Source organism: Haliotis cracherodii, unplaced genomic scaffold (assembly GCF_022045235.1).
Source record: "Haliotis cracherodii isolate W230 unplaced genomic scaffold, xgHalCrac1.p SCAF_4, whole genome shotgun sequence".
Classification (NCBI taxonomy): Eukaryota; Metazoa; Mollusca; class Gastropoda; order Lepetellida; family Haliotidae; genus Haliotis; species Haliotis cracherodii.
In genome coordinates, this window is record NW_027266297.1 from 14,488,197 (window position 1) to 14,506,140 (window position 17,944).

The following is a 17,944-nucleotide window of genomic DNA, read 5'->3' on the forward strand; positions in this document are numbered from 1 at the left end:
GCATGTCGCCAATGAAATTGTTTATAAATTTAAAAATATAAAATATTTACGGTCGTACAATATGACAATCCTATTTCTTAAACTTTTTAGTTATAGGCCAGTTATGTGTCGTGCTGTAAACATTGGTTGCTTTTGTATCAAACAAATTGCTTTTAGTTGCTTTTATTACACATATAAGGTACTTTTAAATTGTCTCTGCTCTGTAACTTGAAGTGGTTTCTGTCGATGAGAAGCAAAAGATGAAGTTTATTCTTAAAGATTTAGTTGCCTTACGAAATATGTTTAGTGGGTTGATGTGAAAGGTTCAACCCTGCATGACACAGTTTCGTGAAATAAGGTTACTGGGTGGGGCCAGTGATAAAACTGGCGATGCACAATTATCACGTGAAACGTACACATCAATGATGTATATTTCTAAGCGTACATTTCACCATAGGCAATTGTCTGTTCTACTGGGTGGAGTCCGTGTTGAAACTGGCGATGCACAATTATCACGTGAAACGTACACATCAATGATGTATATTTCTGAGCGTACATTTCACCATTGGCAATTGTCTGTTCTACTGGGTGGAGTCAGTGTTGAAACCCACGAGAATCACACCAAACTTGTCTATTTCAGGATAAACATTTTACCACAGATATTTGTCAGTGTTGTTGGGTGGAGCCAGTGAAAAAAACACAAGATTCACAATTATCACGTGAAACACCAACAGCAACATTGACTATTTCAGGATTTGAATTCACCCAGACAATTGTCAATGTTTTTCAGTTGTGTCAGTGAAACATACACTTGTCTATTTCACTATGTGTGTGCATTTCACTGTAAACAGTCGTCAAGGTTGACGAAGATTTCGTGTTGTATTTACAGCTACGTATTTATTATTCATACACAAGTATCCTTTTGACTATTAGGAAACGCAATTGGTGATTCATAACCATTCGAAACGAATGCTATTTCCACACATATAACACTTATATAATGTCAAGTCAATACGACCGTTCAGTCACGACACTAAGCTATTCAGTGGGAAACGCTTTGAAACTTACAGTTAACAGGCGCACACGCCTATCACGTTAACCACCCCCATGCATTCATGACTCTATACCTGGATACAAGATACAGAAACTAAACAGCTGGAAAGGCCATATGACACGAACGTCAAACTTAAGTCAGTTGTAAATGCCAGTCCGACTGAAATAGCTTTGTAGTCAAACTGCGTGAATATTATATTTACCAAATACACATATATAGATAAAGGGACCATGTCATGGAACCAAGACAACTATGTTTGTCGTAAGAGGCGACTAAAAGGATCGGGTGGTCAGACTCACTGACTTGGATGATGCATGTCATCGATCACAAATGCATGGATCGATGCTCGTGGTGTCAAACACTGGATTGTCTGGTCCAGACTCGATTATTTACAGACCGCCGTCATATAACTGGAATATTGCTGAGTGCGGCGTTAAACAACAAACAAACAAAAATCATGGATCCCATTTGGAATTTGGAATTATTCTTCAGGACCTTTAATTGCATCCCAAAAAATTAGGTTTTAATGAGGGTCAATATGTATATCGTAATTTCCATGTTTTTTGTTAACGTTTTGTGGTATAAGTAGGTATATTTTTGTCGTTTCTATTTATTTATTATCTTTTTTCTTCTTTCCTTCCTGCGGAAGTATGTTTGCCGCAGGACATGATTCCGACTTGCACTGTCTTGTTATGTATCCGGGTAAGTTCCGAAACAAAGATCAATAATGTGTGTAGTATTTAAACAATGCTTTTGGCGTTAATGAACGGATGAAACGGTGTTTAACCCCACAAAATCCCTAACACCCCACCCCATCCCCATGTGACCGACCCCCTCCTCAAGCCCAAATTACCCATTCAATCATGACACTGATTGCCAGACTTGTCGATCAATAAGTTTCGTTACACCTGATTAAATACCAAATTAGCATGTATTATATTCAGCGCAATTATCGAGGCCTTAGAAACAAGACTTGAATGGACTTGTATATGTTTGATGCACCCAAGCAATGTTTCTATAGGAATTTTCACTGGGAGCATCACGTTCCCTCACGGAATGGAATCGATTTCAATGTGTCAATCAACGACTTATACAAACATAGCTGGCAATCGGTCAACTGATACCCGCAAAAAGCAGGTGTGACATAATGAAATATACATCGGTCAACTTTTGTAATGTACAATTATTATAGCATTGTTTACCCCCAAACCGCATTATTATCACGATGTGAAATTGACACTCATTCATATCACGTTGGAATGGAGAGTGACATGAATACATATGGTTTTCACCACCTGACACAATTAGCTGATGTTGTACATGACGATATAGACTACACTAACATTTCACGGTTCGTGCGTCATTGTAATTACAAATGACTTTGTTTTCCAAAGACATTAATCAACTTTTGACTCAGTAAGAAATGTAAACATGAAAATTATATCCCCGTGACTGATGAAATGGATGTCGGAGACTTGTCATTGTCTATAGGGATGAATGTATGCTGTGTTTATGTCAAACAATTGAGACGCTTATTTCACCTCTTAGGAAGATTATTCATTTCACAGATCGTATAATCTGCACAAAGACCGCATGTACTTAGAATAATTCCAAGTAATCCATTTCAACAGAATAACAATACATTTCAGTCATTACGTGTAGGTTTACATTAGGTGTAAGCGCTGTATTCCGTATTGACCAGCTACCGTCGGCGCTTAGTACGTAAACACTAAAAGCACTTATCGCAACATCTCCGTCAAAAACACACATAGTCACCGCCCCAGGCAAAATGCTGCCTGCTTGTTAATTATTTACAAAGGTGGTACCGATACAAGATGTTTCAAATGCGTTATGCCAAAGGCAAAATTTTTTGCAATCAAGGAATGAGTCTCAAGAATGTTCATCTAAACGCCGCCGCCTAATCGCATAACAGCCCCCCACCCCCCATACTATGTCTCCCTCGCCTTTGCCCCCAGGGTTTTCCTCGTGGCCTTCCTCACTAGATAGCGATCGTGTCGAGAAATGGGTAATAAAGTTACTTCATTTGCATACATCTCTTTCTTGTCGCTTATCATAAAAAAGATGTATGTCCATGTGATAAATCACGTGACCATCGTGTGATTATCTTGAACGATATCCCACACTCTTTTATCGATGCTCGCGATGTTAATCGCTACCTGCATTCATCAAAGGACCGGTCCTTTTAGATGTTACCGAAAGCAAGCACTAAACGCCTACAGGTTGTCGCTTTCACTTAATTGCATGTTAAATGCATGATGTATGATTTCAGGACAAACTGCACATATTATACAGTACCCATGAGACTACTACCGCTATAAGACATAACGCATTAACATTAACACAAATGTTGAACATATGTGAAGCCTCTTTCAATGTAAGGACCATAGTTTCTTTTTATCTATCGCAGAACAGGTAAAAGCTTGTCAAAGCTTCACACATCGCTGGTAGACAAACACATTTCAGAATTCGAAAACGATCTATTTCAAAATTTTACCATCAGTCTCAGTTAATGCGGTATTTGTAATTTGCTTTGAAAGTCTCCCCGATTTAAAAATAACATTCCATTGTGGTAGATAGAAGTATACACATTGTCATATTTTCTAATATTCACATGAACGCATATTGACATGGCCATCTCGTTCTCTCCTAGATTTGTCTATATGGGGCCTCAGGTGTGCGACCCTTGGGGTCACGATGACGTATGACCACTAAGATAAGACACTTAAGACGCATAGACCATTATGACTTGGTGACCTTATTTCTCCCCTGTAACAGAGCCGCTCGAATATCATGTCCTTTTGAACTTGAAGAACCTTAGCGTAACAAGAATTATCTATGCTCCCTGATCTATGATATGCCTACTGATCTCAACAGAATATATATTTATTATCCCCCACATAGTTTATGACCAACACCATGTGAAATCTCCTCACTTTGTGATCTGAATTACCTTTCTACACGCGACCAAACCTTCCCATACATTTATCAAGAACACTATCAATGATCAAACTCATCTTAATTCCATTTGCTGTGATAAGTTGTGACCACTGCTACATTGTTGTACATTTCATACACCCATACGTGAATAGCTGTCAATCAAATTTGTGAACACGTGTGCTAGTTCCTGTCAACAAAGGTGCGTCTATATACCCAATATACAACCTAATTGCTCTTTCAAAATTTGACATCCTTGAATATTTAAATCAATTTTGAGATTAATTTTTGTTAAATGTTATCAAAGTTTTTTTAAATCAACCCCGACAAATCATAACCGGTGGCCTTAATAGGCGAATACATGCTTTATCGACTCAAATGATGCTGGCTGTTGTATGAAAAAACATTTCTGTTTGATATAAACGTATTTGCCTCTCATATCCATTTCAACAGACTGTGTAGGTGGGCTGAGGTGAAGGTCACATTTACTTCAATCCCTTTTCCTTTTAAGTGACTTATCAACGGAGGGTTTCACTTATATTGAGTTTGAGTGTGTGTAGGCTCTCGACAAATACAACACTTAAGTTTGCGTTCTGATGCGTCTGTGGCTTATCGACAATATTGAACATAGTCGTTTTGACATAGCCCCTCCATATATGATGTATTTGTTTTTTATGAAAAATAATTGCACTTTCAAATGTATTACACTATCTGAATAAATGCGAGCTGTATTGATATTTTACATTTCTCTCTGGCCCGGTCGAGGCAATTCTGCCCCATGGTGTCCGCCTCTGTGTGAAGCCATGTATACTAGTTTGAAAGAAAACATGTTTTTTTTCGATTTTCGTTTTAACGTAAAAAAGCAGGTTTCAAACACTCTCAAATCACGAAAGTAAGTTTCCAAAATATTTTGAAACGAGCCCCCCCCAGCTTGTGCAGGTATCCCACGTTGGCGATCCCGACAAGTAATGTCTGACAGAAGGTGTATATTTCACTTCGTCAATGTCACAAGTGTCAGTCAGCTGACGGAAAATGTTTAGAGAAACATGAGGCAGGAAGAGACGAATGTTGAATCCATGAAATCTTTAGGACAATGTCGCTTTTGGGTGTGTTTTTATAAACAAGAGTACTCCTACTCAAATCCACCCACTCACCCACCATTGAGTCGAGCTACCCGTCTGCACGTAATGTGCAGTATGTCCCTCACGACAGTGTATATATCACGCTGACAATGATATACGTGAACTGTCTCCCATTTCCCGACCTTGTTCAAGGAGGAGTCCACACTATCCCTGCAATCTAGTAATACTATCCCTGGAAACTCTAGAATCACCTTGATTGTACCCCTGTATACAACAACCCCCGCAGAATCGTATACAATGGTTGTACTGAGATGATAATGATGGTTGAATACAAATTGTACGGCTGCATTGATATTGTGACGATAGGCTGTGATGATAGTTGCACAAAGATGATGTGGATGGTTGGACGACTATTGTGAAAACGGTTGCATTAGTCCTTAAACTATAGCAGGCGAAATACATTGGACGAGTTTCACCCTCTGAACGGGGTCAATGTAGATTTGCTTCGTAATTGTCTGTCTCGAATTAAGTACTTAATCGGAGTACACCAACCCGTATTCTTTTTATCGTATTGGAAATGCATTAACGGTCCTAGTAACTCGAGTGTTTACATTGCTCCCCATGTGAAATATACACGCTTCTTATCTGTCATGTTGATAGCAGGTGTTGCTAAGGCACGTGGAAGTGCTGCATACCATTCGATTGGGGGAGGGAGGGGGTGTTGGATGTATCACGTGGTTTCTACGGATGCGGTTAATGTCAGATCTCTGTGAAATCTCGTCATAAAATGCATGCATATCAGAGTGTTGTGTTGTATGAAAAGACACAAAGTTATATATCTACCTTCTTCTACCCATATCGTGTTTTACGCGTTGATAAACACATTTCATCGTGAAATATTTATCACTGGTTTCAACACCCTTGATACACATTTGTGTGGGAGTACGATTTACCGTCGGTGATAAAAAATAAAGCAGAATCTTGTTTAATCCCAACCTAAAGTTTATGCGTCTGTCTTGCGATAAACCTTTAAGACAATACAACCTTAAACATTTGCATTCGGGTTTTTCTTCCAAAATGTTTTTCAAGAGTATGACTCTCTCAAAAAACGAGAACTAGGCTGCTTAAATACACTGTCCTCATTGTCCATTTACACATAGGAAAGTTAAGAAATATATTTCTCATCTACACATGTTGTGACGGCGCTCCGGGGCATATCCAAGACACAACCTGCTTTATCTTATCCTACACCACGACTGACACTATCATATGCAGGGCACACTTATATACAACCTTATTATTGCCTTAAGTGTACAACTTATTCCACCAAACTATCCCCTGTAATAATCACAGCTTATTAATAGAAATTCTACCCCCAACCATCCACGCACGCACGCACACATACTCACAAACACTCGTCACCACAGGGTTTGCTTAACATCGTTGAATTATTATATTCATCCACTTAAAATATATTCAGCATTATTACCATCATGCTTGCTAGTATTGTCATAATCATTATTATCGTCTATGTTGTTGCATAACGATTCTGTGTCGGAAACTGCGCAGGACCCTTTTCTTTACCCCTTACCGAGGAAGTTCTCCAGTGGGTCTCTGCTATTAAAAGGTAGTTCACGCTTCCGTGGTTCTGTGACCATAGCGCTTCAGTGAATGCACATTGTTCAATAATGGGACTTTCCTGTAAGACATTCTACCTTAAAACTCTTTATGGGAGATGAGATTCTTTAGAAAAGGCATGCCTTTGGGATTATATTATTGTTGTTCTGTCTTTCTGACAGTCGGCGAAGTAAGCTTGCTTTTGACCACGCACCGAATATAATCTAAGGTTGGGTTTTGTATGAGAGCTCAAAGGCTAAGACTGTCGGTTTGAAAAGCATGTTTGGTGAATAAACAGTACATGTTCGCAGTATGTTGCATTTGGAATGTGTTTGGTAGTTTTTAATCGACCTTTTTTTAAAAACACGTGACTATTTCAATAAGATTTTATGATTTTCCTATGTCTATGTATTCGTACAATATACCGACAGGGTCGTCCTTTCTGAGTCTGACAGAACACCGCGTTCAAATATACGAAACCTGAAATGCACTAAGAGACCCTTCTTAAACTTTTAAACGGAAAGTTGAATATGCAATGTTTAGGAACTGGCGATGGGATGAAAGTATACCTAATGTTGAACATTGGACGAACACGCATCCTAAAATAATAAAAGTCACCTTTATATAAGGCTGAAATGTGTTTTAGATTATCTTTTAAGGAGGCTGTATGGTAGGCAAGTGGACAATGCGTTCGCCATCCACGCAAAGGTTCCAGTTCTAGTCCCTACTGGTGAACACACTTTTCCTATTTCTTACGTCGTAAACATATTTATATGTCACATCACCTTAATACCAAAAGTTCAACCTAGTCGTGTCGATATTTTTTATTGCTAGACAGTGCCTGAGGCAAAAATGTCATTTTCGTTTCAAGTCCACAAATGTCATCTCCGACAAGTGCGTGGATGTCGATATCACCTTTGTCTCCAGTAAAGGATGTCAATTGCAGCTTGTTGATATCAATAATTCATTGACCCCGTGCTTGTGTCCCTTGATCGATATCTTCACCTGTCACTGCACCCGCACAAAGACACCCTAGTCAGGCAAAGCTATTTTTTCAACAAATAGTCGTGAAACAAAACACAATAAACGTCTATTGTATGATGAAATAATTTCCGGTTTGTTTTCGGGTAGTTGCTAATTTCAGCCATGTGTCTTTGGCGCGAGATGGGTTGCATGATATTTATGTTTAATGCCTGTTGCCAGGAACCGTTGCTAACAAAGGAACTAACGTAATGAACTGTTCGATAAACGTTTTTAGATGTCATCTGATGCACCGTGACATTAATGCTTATAGCTTTTTGCAGTCTGAAATACGCATTCATGCAATATAATGAGATTGATATGCAAAGTGAGTTTGAGTATAAACATAATCGCCCATAAAACCAAACACGAGACTGGTTAGATTAAATATATTTTTCGAGATTTAGATTAGATTTTACCGATTTTTTAAAATTTGTGTTTGACGATTTGGTGTATGCTGGTGCTGACGATGATGATGACGATGACGATGATGATGATGATGATGATGATGATGATGATGATGATGTTCAGCGCTGTAACAGCATCCAGCTTGAAGCCCCCGAGACTAACATTATGAACCCGTAATAGTATTCACGTATATATAACACTATCAAATGTAACCCTTCAAGGAGTACGACCAAAGTACTAAAGCGAGATTAACCTCAATGACTCTCTCCCTGAATAGGCGGTCATGTCTCACGTCCTGTGCCCTCACAGACAAGATGTCCGTTCTGCTTGACCAATCAAAGAAGTACTTGACAGGTACATCATATTCTGTTAACGCGGACTTAACTCACCTTGCCATATTGTGTACCTATCGCAATATACCGTAGCGGCACAGTCAACTGTCACATCTTTTGACCACGAGAGAAAGATAGATTGCTTTCGGGAATATAGCATATTACAAAAGAAATCTATTGGTTTCTGGAAAATAGTATCGTACACGATGTTTTATGTGGCCGGTGTCGTAGTGAGTTCAGATGCACCCTGGGGTTTAGTACAACAGAACGGGAGCTTTCTGACCGAGAGGCCAATGGCGTGGGCATTAAGGTCCCGTCGTCAGCGTGAAATCTCGTTTGCGTCGAGATAATAATGATACTTTGTCAATCCACGAGAAACCCATTGTTTGCGCAGAGTTTGATACTTTTGGGGCACAATCAAAACAATCATGACATTTATGAATAAAGTTATTTGAAAATAATGCCCATTGTAAACCGGGCAATGCGATATTCATACCAGCAAATCACCGATTATAGTTTTATAGGTTTCAGATTCTCTCATACGCATATACATGTATGTATATGCATCGATTTTCATACTAAAACTGCAGGACATATAACCAACGATTTCGTGGATATGATATATAAATATATTACGGTATAAGTGTTGCACGCTTGACTGCATGTGATATTAGAAATAATAATTTATGTGCGCAGTTCAATTCACGATGAGACAGGAACTTTACAACGTAATAGTTTTAAGTGTTGTTTTTTTATATTGATTCATGGTTTGTTTAATAATTAATTTTAATCAATAAACTATCAGACATTTATGCGTTGTTTCATGAACAACTCAATATTTCAGTCAACATTCACTGTGTGTATATAACACAGTTGGTTGAAAAGGGTGAGTGAGCTGGAAGGCCACACTGAACATTTCAACTTCATCCTAAGGTGCAGAGTTGCGTCCCTTGGGCATGCCAGAAATCCCGATTCCCCGCGATGTTTCTAGGTTTGTCAGCACCATACCCGTTCTCGTGTGTTTCACCAAAGTGGCAAACGTCTAAGACCTGCATCACTTCGGACTTTCCTCTCACATTAACCTGACACGCCGTGATACAACTGCATGAAATACTGTTCATAGCGGCGTAAAACCCAATTCACTAACTCACACATCTCTTCACGGAGCCTGCTATCATGTGTGGTCAAGTAACTGACTCAGGTACATAAGGCCCCTTCTTCATCGCCTCCCTCCCCGTCGACAGTTCTTGAAGCGGGATGAAAACGATGCAGCCTTTTACAAAGCAGTTCGACGATATATAGAAGGACAAAATATGCCAAACCACTCAGAGTGACACATTCCTAAGAGACCCAAATATGACCATCGAACTTGACACTCCTTCAATCTCAAAAATAGCCTCAAAGGATCTCTTGTTTAAACAAGAGATATTGTTTTAGGTGTATTTCCAATTGACGACAGTTTGCAGACGTTTTCAATTCGATCCCCCGGATATGTGGAGTCCTGTGCACATAACCCACCGGTAACCCCACCCCCTCCCATCCCGTGTACATGTGAAATGTATTCCACTTGAATTCGATATTGATCGTATTTATAACCAAGTCCTTAGTAACTGACGTGTAATTGAGGTGTTTCAATAGCTGTCAGTGGTCGGTCTAGTGGATAGAGCGTCTGCCCAGAGAGCGGAAGTCGATGGTCCCATCCCGCCGCGTCTTACTTAAAGTCGTTAAAAGATGGTACTTGTTATTAATCTGCCTTGCACTCAGCATTAAAGGGATAAAACAAGGACTGCCGGCTCGGAGTTGGGAAACTGTCTGAGCGGGACTTTCATGTTAAACTGCGGCATATCAGTGGGCTAGCACTATAAATCGGCATAAGTCTGGACTAGTACAAGCAGACACGGACACACACGCACACACACAAACGTGCATGAACGTCACTATATAAGTGCAATAAACTTGGAAGCGACGTTAAACCCCATTTCACCCACGCACACACACATACCACATGTACATTGCTATATAAGTGACGTTAAACCCCAATTCATCCCACCACACCTTTCCCCAACCTCCACCCTCACCCGTGCCGAAATCTCCATTGCTAAACAACGCCATACATTGTGATCAAAACATAAACAATCCCATTTCGTTGCAGAGCAGAGATCAATCTCTGTGATCGATCTCGCCAATACAGTAAATGCTGAACTAGCAGACTTGTTTTTATTGTTTATTGATCTGTTTCTACTTGTTTGGATGAATATCTAATTATCTCTAATAAAGTAGGCAGTGTTCGCCGAGGCATTCACTTCGGATCGATGTCAATTGCTGAAATCTACAAGAGGGGGATTATAGGTGTTATTATTCTAATAATTTGTTCATTGATGATACTCTTTACTTATTAAGTCTCTATCGGTGATGTGATTCATAAAAAGGGGAGATAATTACGACTGTCGTCATCATGAACAATGTGCAGGCCTTTACTATACAATGCAATCATATCTGTCAATTTAAATACATTTTAAATACATTCAATTCTGATTTTCTTTTGTCATTGATTAATTGCCCTTTCAATGCTATGCTTTATAATCATAAGATTTCCCGAAAATGGACTTTAGGGGATTTAATTGTTTTTGTTTTTTATCGCATTATGATAAAAAAAAATCACAGCTAATTATTTCGTTTCGCTACCCGAGACATTGTATAAAAATAGTGACACCTTTGGATTTACCCCAGCTAAACATGTGACCTCACAGCGCCAACCCCAAGCCAACAACGAACGACAAAATATTTCCAACAAAAACTAACCACCTGTAAATTCCTTCACGACAAAACTTCAAGTCGCCATCAGTGTCATAGAATGCTCTGGTAGCCAATTAAACCGATGATCAGTTTGTTTAAGTTTTCTTGACTTTATCCGCTGCTCTCGGATTGGCCCATTTCGCGTTGCGTCCCATGGACTATTGACAGCGCACGTACCGCAAATGAATTCTATCCCAGTTAATTCTTTACTCTTCTCTCCGCCGATTAGTTTAGGAATGACACGCCTTTTATGAAATGCATAACGCGCCACTTATTGTCCACTAAGTAAACAAAACAGTTCGCGGCGAACTAGGGCAACCTCTAGCCACTGGGTCGCGGATCGACCCACAACGAACTGGCTGAAAACAGGCCTATCTCGTGGCGATCAGCCCCGCCCAGCGAGTAGAGTTATCTCCCTTGACCCGTTGGCGACAAAAGAAAGGATTAGGAGCAAGGCGGGTGTGAGCGGTAGACGATAATATGAATATCAATAGGTAGCGTGGGTGTGTAGCCGGTGTGCACCCCGACATTCTTACTTTCCTCGCCCCCGGTAACCGCAAACGGCCCACGGTGAAGTCGGAATCTCGGTGCCCCCGGCTATATTGTTTATCGGCGATGTGACGTCTGTTATACCCCGGGTGGAATTCTGACAGAATAGTCCTCGGAGCCACATCGTGTTTGGAATACTTTGAAAGCGTTGATTGTACACAATGATGCTGGAAGATCTTCTGTTTTGGTAACTCAGTTTTCTTTTTTTAATTAATAAATTTTTTTAAATGTATTTTGAAAAGCTTTGTGCATAGTTTGTTACAAATGAATATGTTTTGATTATGTAAAACAGTTATGACACTGGTGTTTTGCCGTCTTTTAAACCATGCTTTAATATAAAACTTGCACAATTATTTCAATGCATGAATATTGCGAGAGGAAATCAAACTTGTGTTTAATGTTAAATGGATTGTGAAGAATGTAATTGTTTCCAACACTTGGTCCGTGTTGTGTACGTGAAAATATAAAGTCCATGGACGACATGTTATTTATGTCGATTGAATACTAATGTCCCATGCCTTGTCATAATTCCTGAACACTGTCTCTGTTTAATTGCACAACTGTTATGTGTCTGAAAGTGTTTACATCTGACAACATACTTAGAGAAAACGCATACAGCTTCATTTCTATGACTTTCAATTTCGTTTCCTACAATTGGCAACTACATTACTCAAAAGATGTTAAGGTACACCTGACTCTTCATATTACCATAGTTAATCGGTCATGCCTCAGATTAACTAAAGTAATTTGAAAGAATTGGATGTTCTCCGTGACAGATTATCTATAATGATATGAAAGAATCGGATGATCTCTTACTTCATTTGAGTAGTATATATTTCATTTGTTTTATTAACACTTGTCATGTTATCTTTGTTGGAGATCCTAAGTTGCTTGATTCACCCTGTTAAAGATACACTAAACACGAAGTTGAATCTGCAAAGTACCGAAATGAGAACAGATATTTATATTTTAATATTTCGAAGTATTCTTTTTGGGAGCTTCGTAGTGTTTGAGGATTTATCTTGTTGAGTTAACGTGTAAGCACAAGCACTTATATCTAAATGCTGACACAGTGGTATTTATTTCTTTATTTTATATTTTAACTATCAAATGTGTCTATATAATCACCCACCTGTGAAAGAAGTATAAAATGGAGACGCTATTCCGAGTTTCTAACCCCACCCTTAATTAGTTTTAAAATCCACCGTCTTTCCACTGTGTGTTGGCAAACAGAGCGAGGGAGATTGAATAATAGCCGCATACATGTTCACTACGAGTATTGTTGAGAATGGGGCAAAATATTGACAGGGCCGGTTCTTTTGCCCAGTGAGCAAACAGAAGCAGCAAAGCGATGTTTTTCTTAAAACACTCACGCTTCAGCGCAAGTGAACTTAATGCCTACTTTTTTTCAGAAAGTATATACTTTTATCATTCGTTGAAGCATGTCTTGTTGCTGACTAAGTTTTGTAATAGTTTACACAACACATGCAAATTGTACAGCCAAGCCACATTTATCCGGACATGACCGTTGAGGTGAAGTCATTGGGATAAAGAGATGTCTGGATTAACGGATCACTTGCTTGAGTACTGTGGTTTTGTAATATGGTAATCAACAGTGGTCGTCTGGAAGGAGTTTCTGGATTAACGAGGTTTTATTGTATTTATCATGGTTTTAGCCCAAACTGGGTTCATAGATTGTTTCGTTCATATGTGTATGTACTTGCTTACATACAAAACTACAAAACGCCGTAGGATGCCTAGAATACACAGGGACCCAATAAAAACTTTGTCATTTCGAGCGCACGTTTAGGTTTTTGGCGAGACACTGAGAACGCGACGAATCTCAAAAAACTGTCTCGTCATAAAATATCAACAGAAGCGTATCTCACGTCAGTGATAATGTGTCAAGTATAATTATTTCTTTCGAAAGCGATTCTAAATAAAATTCGCAGTAAAACCGCTTCTAGAACCCCCAAACCACTCAACCACCCTATCTACCCACGACCACCAACTTAGGCACCCCCCCCCTTCCAGCACACACACACACACACACACACACACACACACACACACACCTTACAGCGACAGTAACATTATCAGTGTATCAGTTTTGGCACATGTGTTGTCACCCCTTTGCTAGAAATGAACTGTCCCTGTTACCCTCGCTGTTACCAGTGTCCTCGTGTTCCCTCTGGATCAGTGACCATAGGAGCGACCCCTTCCCTCTAATCGCCAATACTTGCTGGACGCGATCCACTGGGTCGCTTTGAAAGGGGATTAGACTCCCAGATAAAGTGTTGGGGCACTTCCAAACATACCCATCAAGTTTAAGCCTTCTTCTTTGGCAGTCTGGCTATCTGACCAAACTTCATCATTGATCTTAAATGTGTTCACGCAAGAACAATTTCCAGTGAATGGACTATTTGCATGATGCGTTTAGTTGGAAAGCTTAATATCACGTTTTTCACAAACAAATCATCCATTGCTCTTTCATCGTACTACAGTTTAGCTTAAGTTCTTCCTCAATGTGAATTTGTCTATTCTGCCGCCACCACCCTACTTCAGGGGCGGTCGGGTAGCCTAGTGATTAAAGCGTTCGCTCGTCACGGCGAAGACCCGGGTTCAATTCCCGACATGGGTACAATGTGTGGACCCATTTCTGGTGTCCCCCGCCGTGATATTGCGGGAACATTGCTAAAAGCGGCGTAAAATAAAACTCACTCACTCACCACTCTACTTCTAATCCCACCCTTACACTTTATCCCCCGGCCGCCTCCGCCAGGGGTCTAGGGGTAGAGCGGAAGGTCCGGCGTTCGATTCCCGGCCACATCATACCAAAAGACGTTAAAATGTGGTACTTGTTGTTACCCAGCCTGGCGCTCGACATTAAGGGGCTAAGGGACGGCTCGGAGTCAGTATACTGTCTCTGAGTAGGGTATTCATGTTAAACTGCGGCATGGTATCTCAGTTGGCTAGTTCTATAAATCGGCGTCCGTACTGACTAGTACAAGCAGCCACACGCGCGCGCGCGCACGCGCACACACACACACACACACACACACACACACACACACACACACAAACAAACAAACAAAAAAACACACTCACACGGACATGCACGTCGCTATATAAGTGCAATAATCTTGGACGCGACGTTAAACCCCATTTAACCTCACCTGACCCTCAAACCCCACCCTCCCCACCAATTAGCACCTGTCCGCGAAACCACCCTTCAAAATGATGTATATAATGTACTGTTCCCCCAACCAGGCATAGATATTGTTGTATATCGACTGTAAAAAAATGTTACAGCTTTAATGTGTTCAAGCGTCCGCACGAATACATTATCTTACACCTAACATGCAGCAGAAGAGGCACTTTTCAAAGAACGTTTCAAATCTTTAAAAATCATTAAAATATTTTACGGATTAATAGGATAATTGAACATACACAGATACACCATAAGACATAAAGCAGCCTTCTTTGATGGCGCATCTCAGTAACGCCGTCAAGTACACCTTAAGATATATGCAGTATGAGACATAGATTTTGTCGCTTCCAGGGGCTATTCATTTAATCAGTACAACCTCCCGACGGAGATGGGAGTATACTTGCAGTGAGGTGGATATATTCCAACAAAAGAGAAAATATATTAGCGGCATGAGAACTCATTTTATCTTCTTCGTGTATCCGTTCATCTTTCCCTATGGATATGTTGTTTACAAATACGTCAAGCAAACACCGTGTTGCCATTTCACATCCCCCTCTACAGTTTCACCCCCGATCCTTACACCTTCTTCTCCATACACCTCCATCTCCACCTTCCAACATCCCCCTTCGGGTACATTGCCGCTATGTGTTCACGGTGCGTGCACTCCGAGTGAGGTAATTGTAGCGTTGACGAGAGCTTGCAAGGCTTCTGAGCGAGAGCATACGGGGTGTTACGACATCCCTTTAACTTTGTGCGAGTGCCCAAGGAAAGGACTTATCTGAACCGCATTGTTGATGCAATCAGTGTTCCTCCCGGGTGGCCACGTGTGAAGTGGACGGGTGGAAATCTACATTATGGTTAATGATCTTAGCTGTAGACGTTAGCGTTGTCAACAAGGTCACGTCATCGATGTCATGTAAGTTGCACGACCACGTTGATCAGTTACGACGTTCAGGACGCTGTCCTTTGGGGATTTTAATGGGAAATGTTACCATGAGTATTATGTCAGTTACACATTGCTGTTGTGTGTTTCAGATGTGAAATGAGTGCTTGTTTATTTCAGTGTTGACGTTAACGTTGGTTTCGTTAACCTCGACTTGAAGCTACATGCGTTGTCTGTTTCAACTATTTGTTCGTTACATAGTCCGCGACAATAACAAACCACAATTGTCAGAAAACTGAAGAGTGTATATTTCACGCCTTAAACTGACAACGGGTGTGAATTTCATGACATGTGAATCTCTTACCTTACGTAGATACAGGTGGTGAGCTGTTAAAAGATATGTATACCATAGTATAGATAGACACCATAGTTTGTTATTATGCATTAAACATGTTATTTCTGTTTCCAGGGAAAATTTCAAAGACGAAAGACCAATCACTGATTTAAAATCCGCCGCCAAAGACGTCCCCCCTGATGACCCTGCGGCGTTCTTTGGTCATCCCCTCACGGCGGCATCAACGGCCATCAACGGGGAAGACTCCCACGCCAACGGTGCCGCCCTGTACCATGAATATATGAACCTTGGCCCTATAGTGCCAGTGGAAGGGAAGGGAGAACAACTGTTCGATATGAGGTGAGTGTGACGTCATCCATTTATGACATCATCAATATTAATAATTGATGATCCTCAACACACATCGCAATGAATTGAAATATAATGAACGTTTGAACATCTGATTTATCTGACGTAAGGGATCAGCTACTTTGGGGACATGGATATGAGTCACTTTGGTAGATCAAGTTTATGAAGAATGTCAGCTCAGGGCCTTTTCTGTGATCTGATACACGTTGTCATGTGGAGGTCAATTATTAATTTCACAGTCAATTTCCTAGGTTTACATATGCTGACCATAGAACCCACGTTGCTATGGAGCCGTGTACGTGAGTCAGAATATTAAGTAGTGAACGAAGGAAACGTGACTGTTGCCGTGAATGGGATGCTGATCATGAAACACAGATTTTGTGGTCCTGGAACAGGAAATACCTTAATTCCACATTCTGTATCCAACAATGATGCGTGTTCCAGTCCCTATATAGCACCATAGTAACGCCCGTCGACGTCCACAAAATGGCGCACTTACCAATGTCAAGGCCACACAAGGCGTTTCATGAGCTTGCCGTCTGTACAACATCCTATAAAACTGCAATGATTATTGTACATTATCACCAACACATTCCTTGCCATTGTTTACTTCAGACCCGACAACAAGCGCGATGAGGAGGGTCTAAACGCCAGTTCGGAGATCATACTCCCCAACGAATTCGACAAATACCTTCACAGTTGTGAGGCTGGGAGTGAGGCCGATTTTCAGAAGACAAAAGACGGGATACTCATTAAAGTTGAGGTAAGTTTACTTGGCAAATAATTACATAATTTCCAGATAGCGCAGACTGAACAAATACTGGCGTTAGAGGTGACGGGGAGGGTTAGATTTAAGACGATCTTTATTTGAGCGAGGTGTGCGGTTTGGTCAGGATGGACAAGGTGTCGGATAACGACGATTATGAAAGCAAGGTAAACGTAGGTTTGATCAGGTGCGAGGAAAACTTAGAGTTTGTGTAAATTTCGTGCGTTGAGTGTACTTCCTATTTAGTTTAAATAACTTGGTTGCTAGTGGTTAGATAACGATAGTTTTCCTCAGACGGTTGACATATAACAGGAAGCTGATGGACAGTTCATTCTATGTGGTTCCTCCAAACCTGGACAATCTTAGCGACCATCGATCGCCAGGTAGGTTTATGCGATGGTTTAATTTCAATGATTTGAATACTGTAAACTACGGCTATGACGAACTCATCATGGGACTTCTAATTTTAGTTCGTTATAAACGTAATTCGTTTTAAGCATATATACAGCATAACTGCAGCATAAAGTCGGGACTAAAAAGTTAGTTCGTTATATCCGTTAGTTCGTTATAAGAGTGTTAGTCATAACCG

The 17,944-nt window shown here is 40.4% G+C and overlaps 1 protein-coding gene across 6 annotated transcripts in view; it reads left to right on the top strand.

Annotated features, from left to right (window-relative positions):
* The window catches only part of LOC139478240 (grainyhead-like protein 1 homolog), a 64,438-nt gene that overhangs the window by 27,909 nt on the left and 18,585 nt on the right, over nucleotides 1-17,944 (top strand). For 4 of the 6 annotated variants that reach the window (XM_071260653.1, XM_071260655.1, XM_071260651.1 and 1 more), the window contains exons 2-3: nucleotides 16,356-16,580; nucleotides 17,205-17,352. In XM_071260653.1, the coding sequence (XP_071116754.1) occupies nucleotides 16,356-16,580; nucleotides 17,205-17,352 (373 nt within the window). Of the gene's footprint in view, nucleotides 1-11,678; nucleotides 11,980-15,770; nucleotides 15,920-16,355; nucleotides 16,581-17,204; nucleotides 17,353-17,944 lie in introns of those variants that run through there. The other 2 variants (XM_071260652.1, XM_071260654.1) reach the window with 2 other exon arrangements.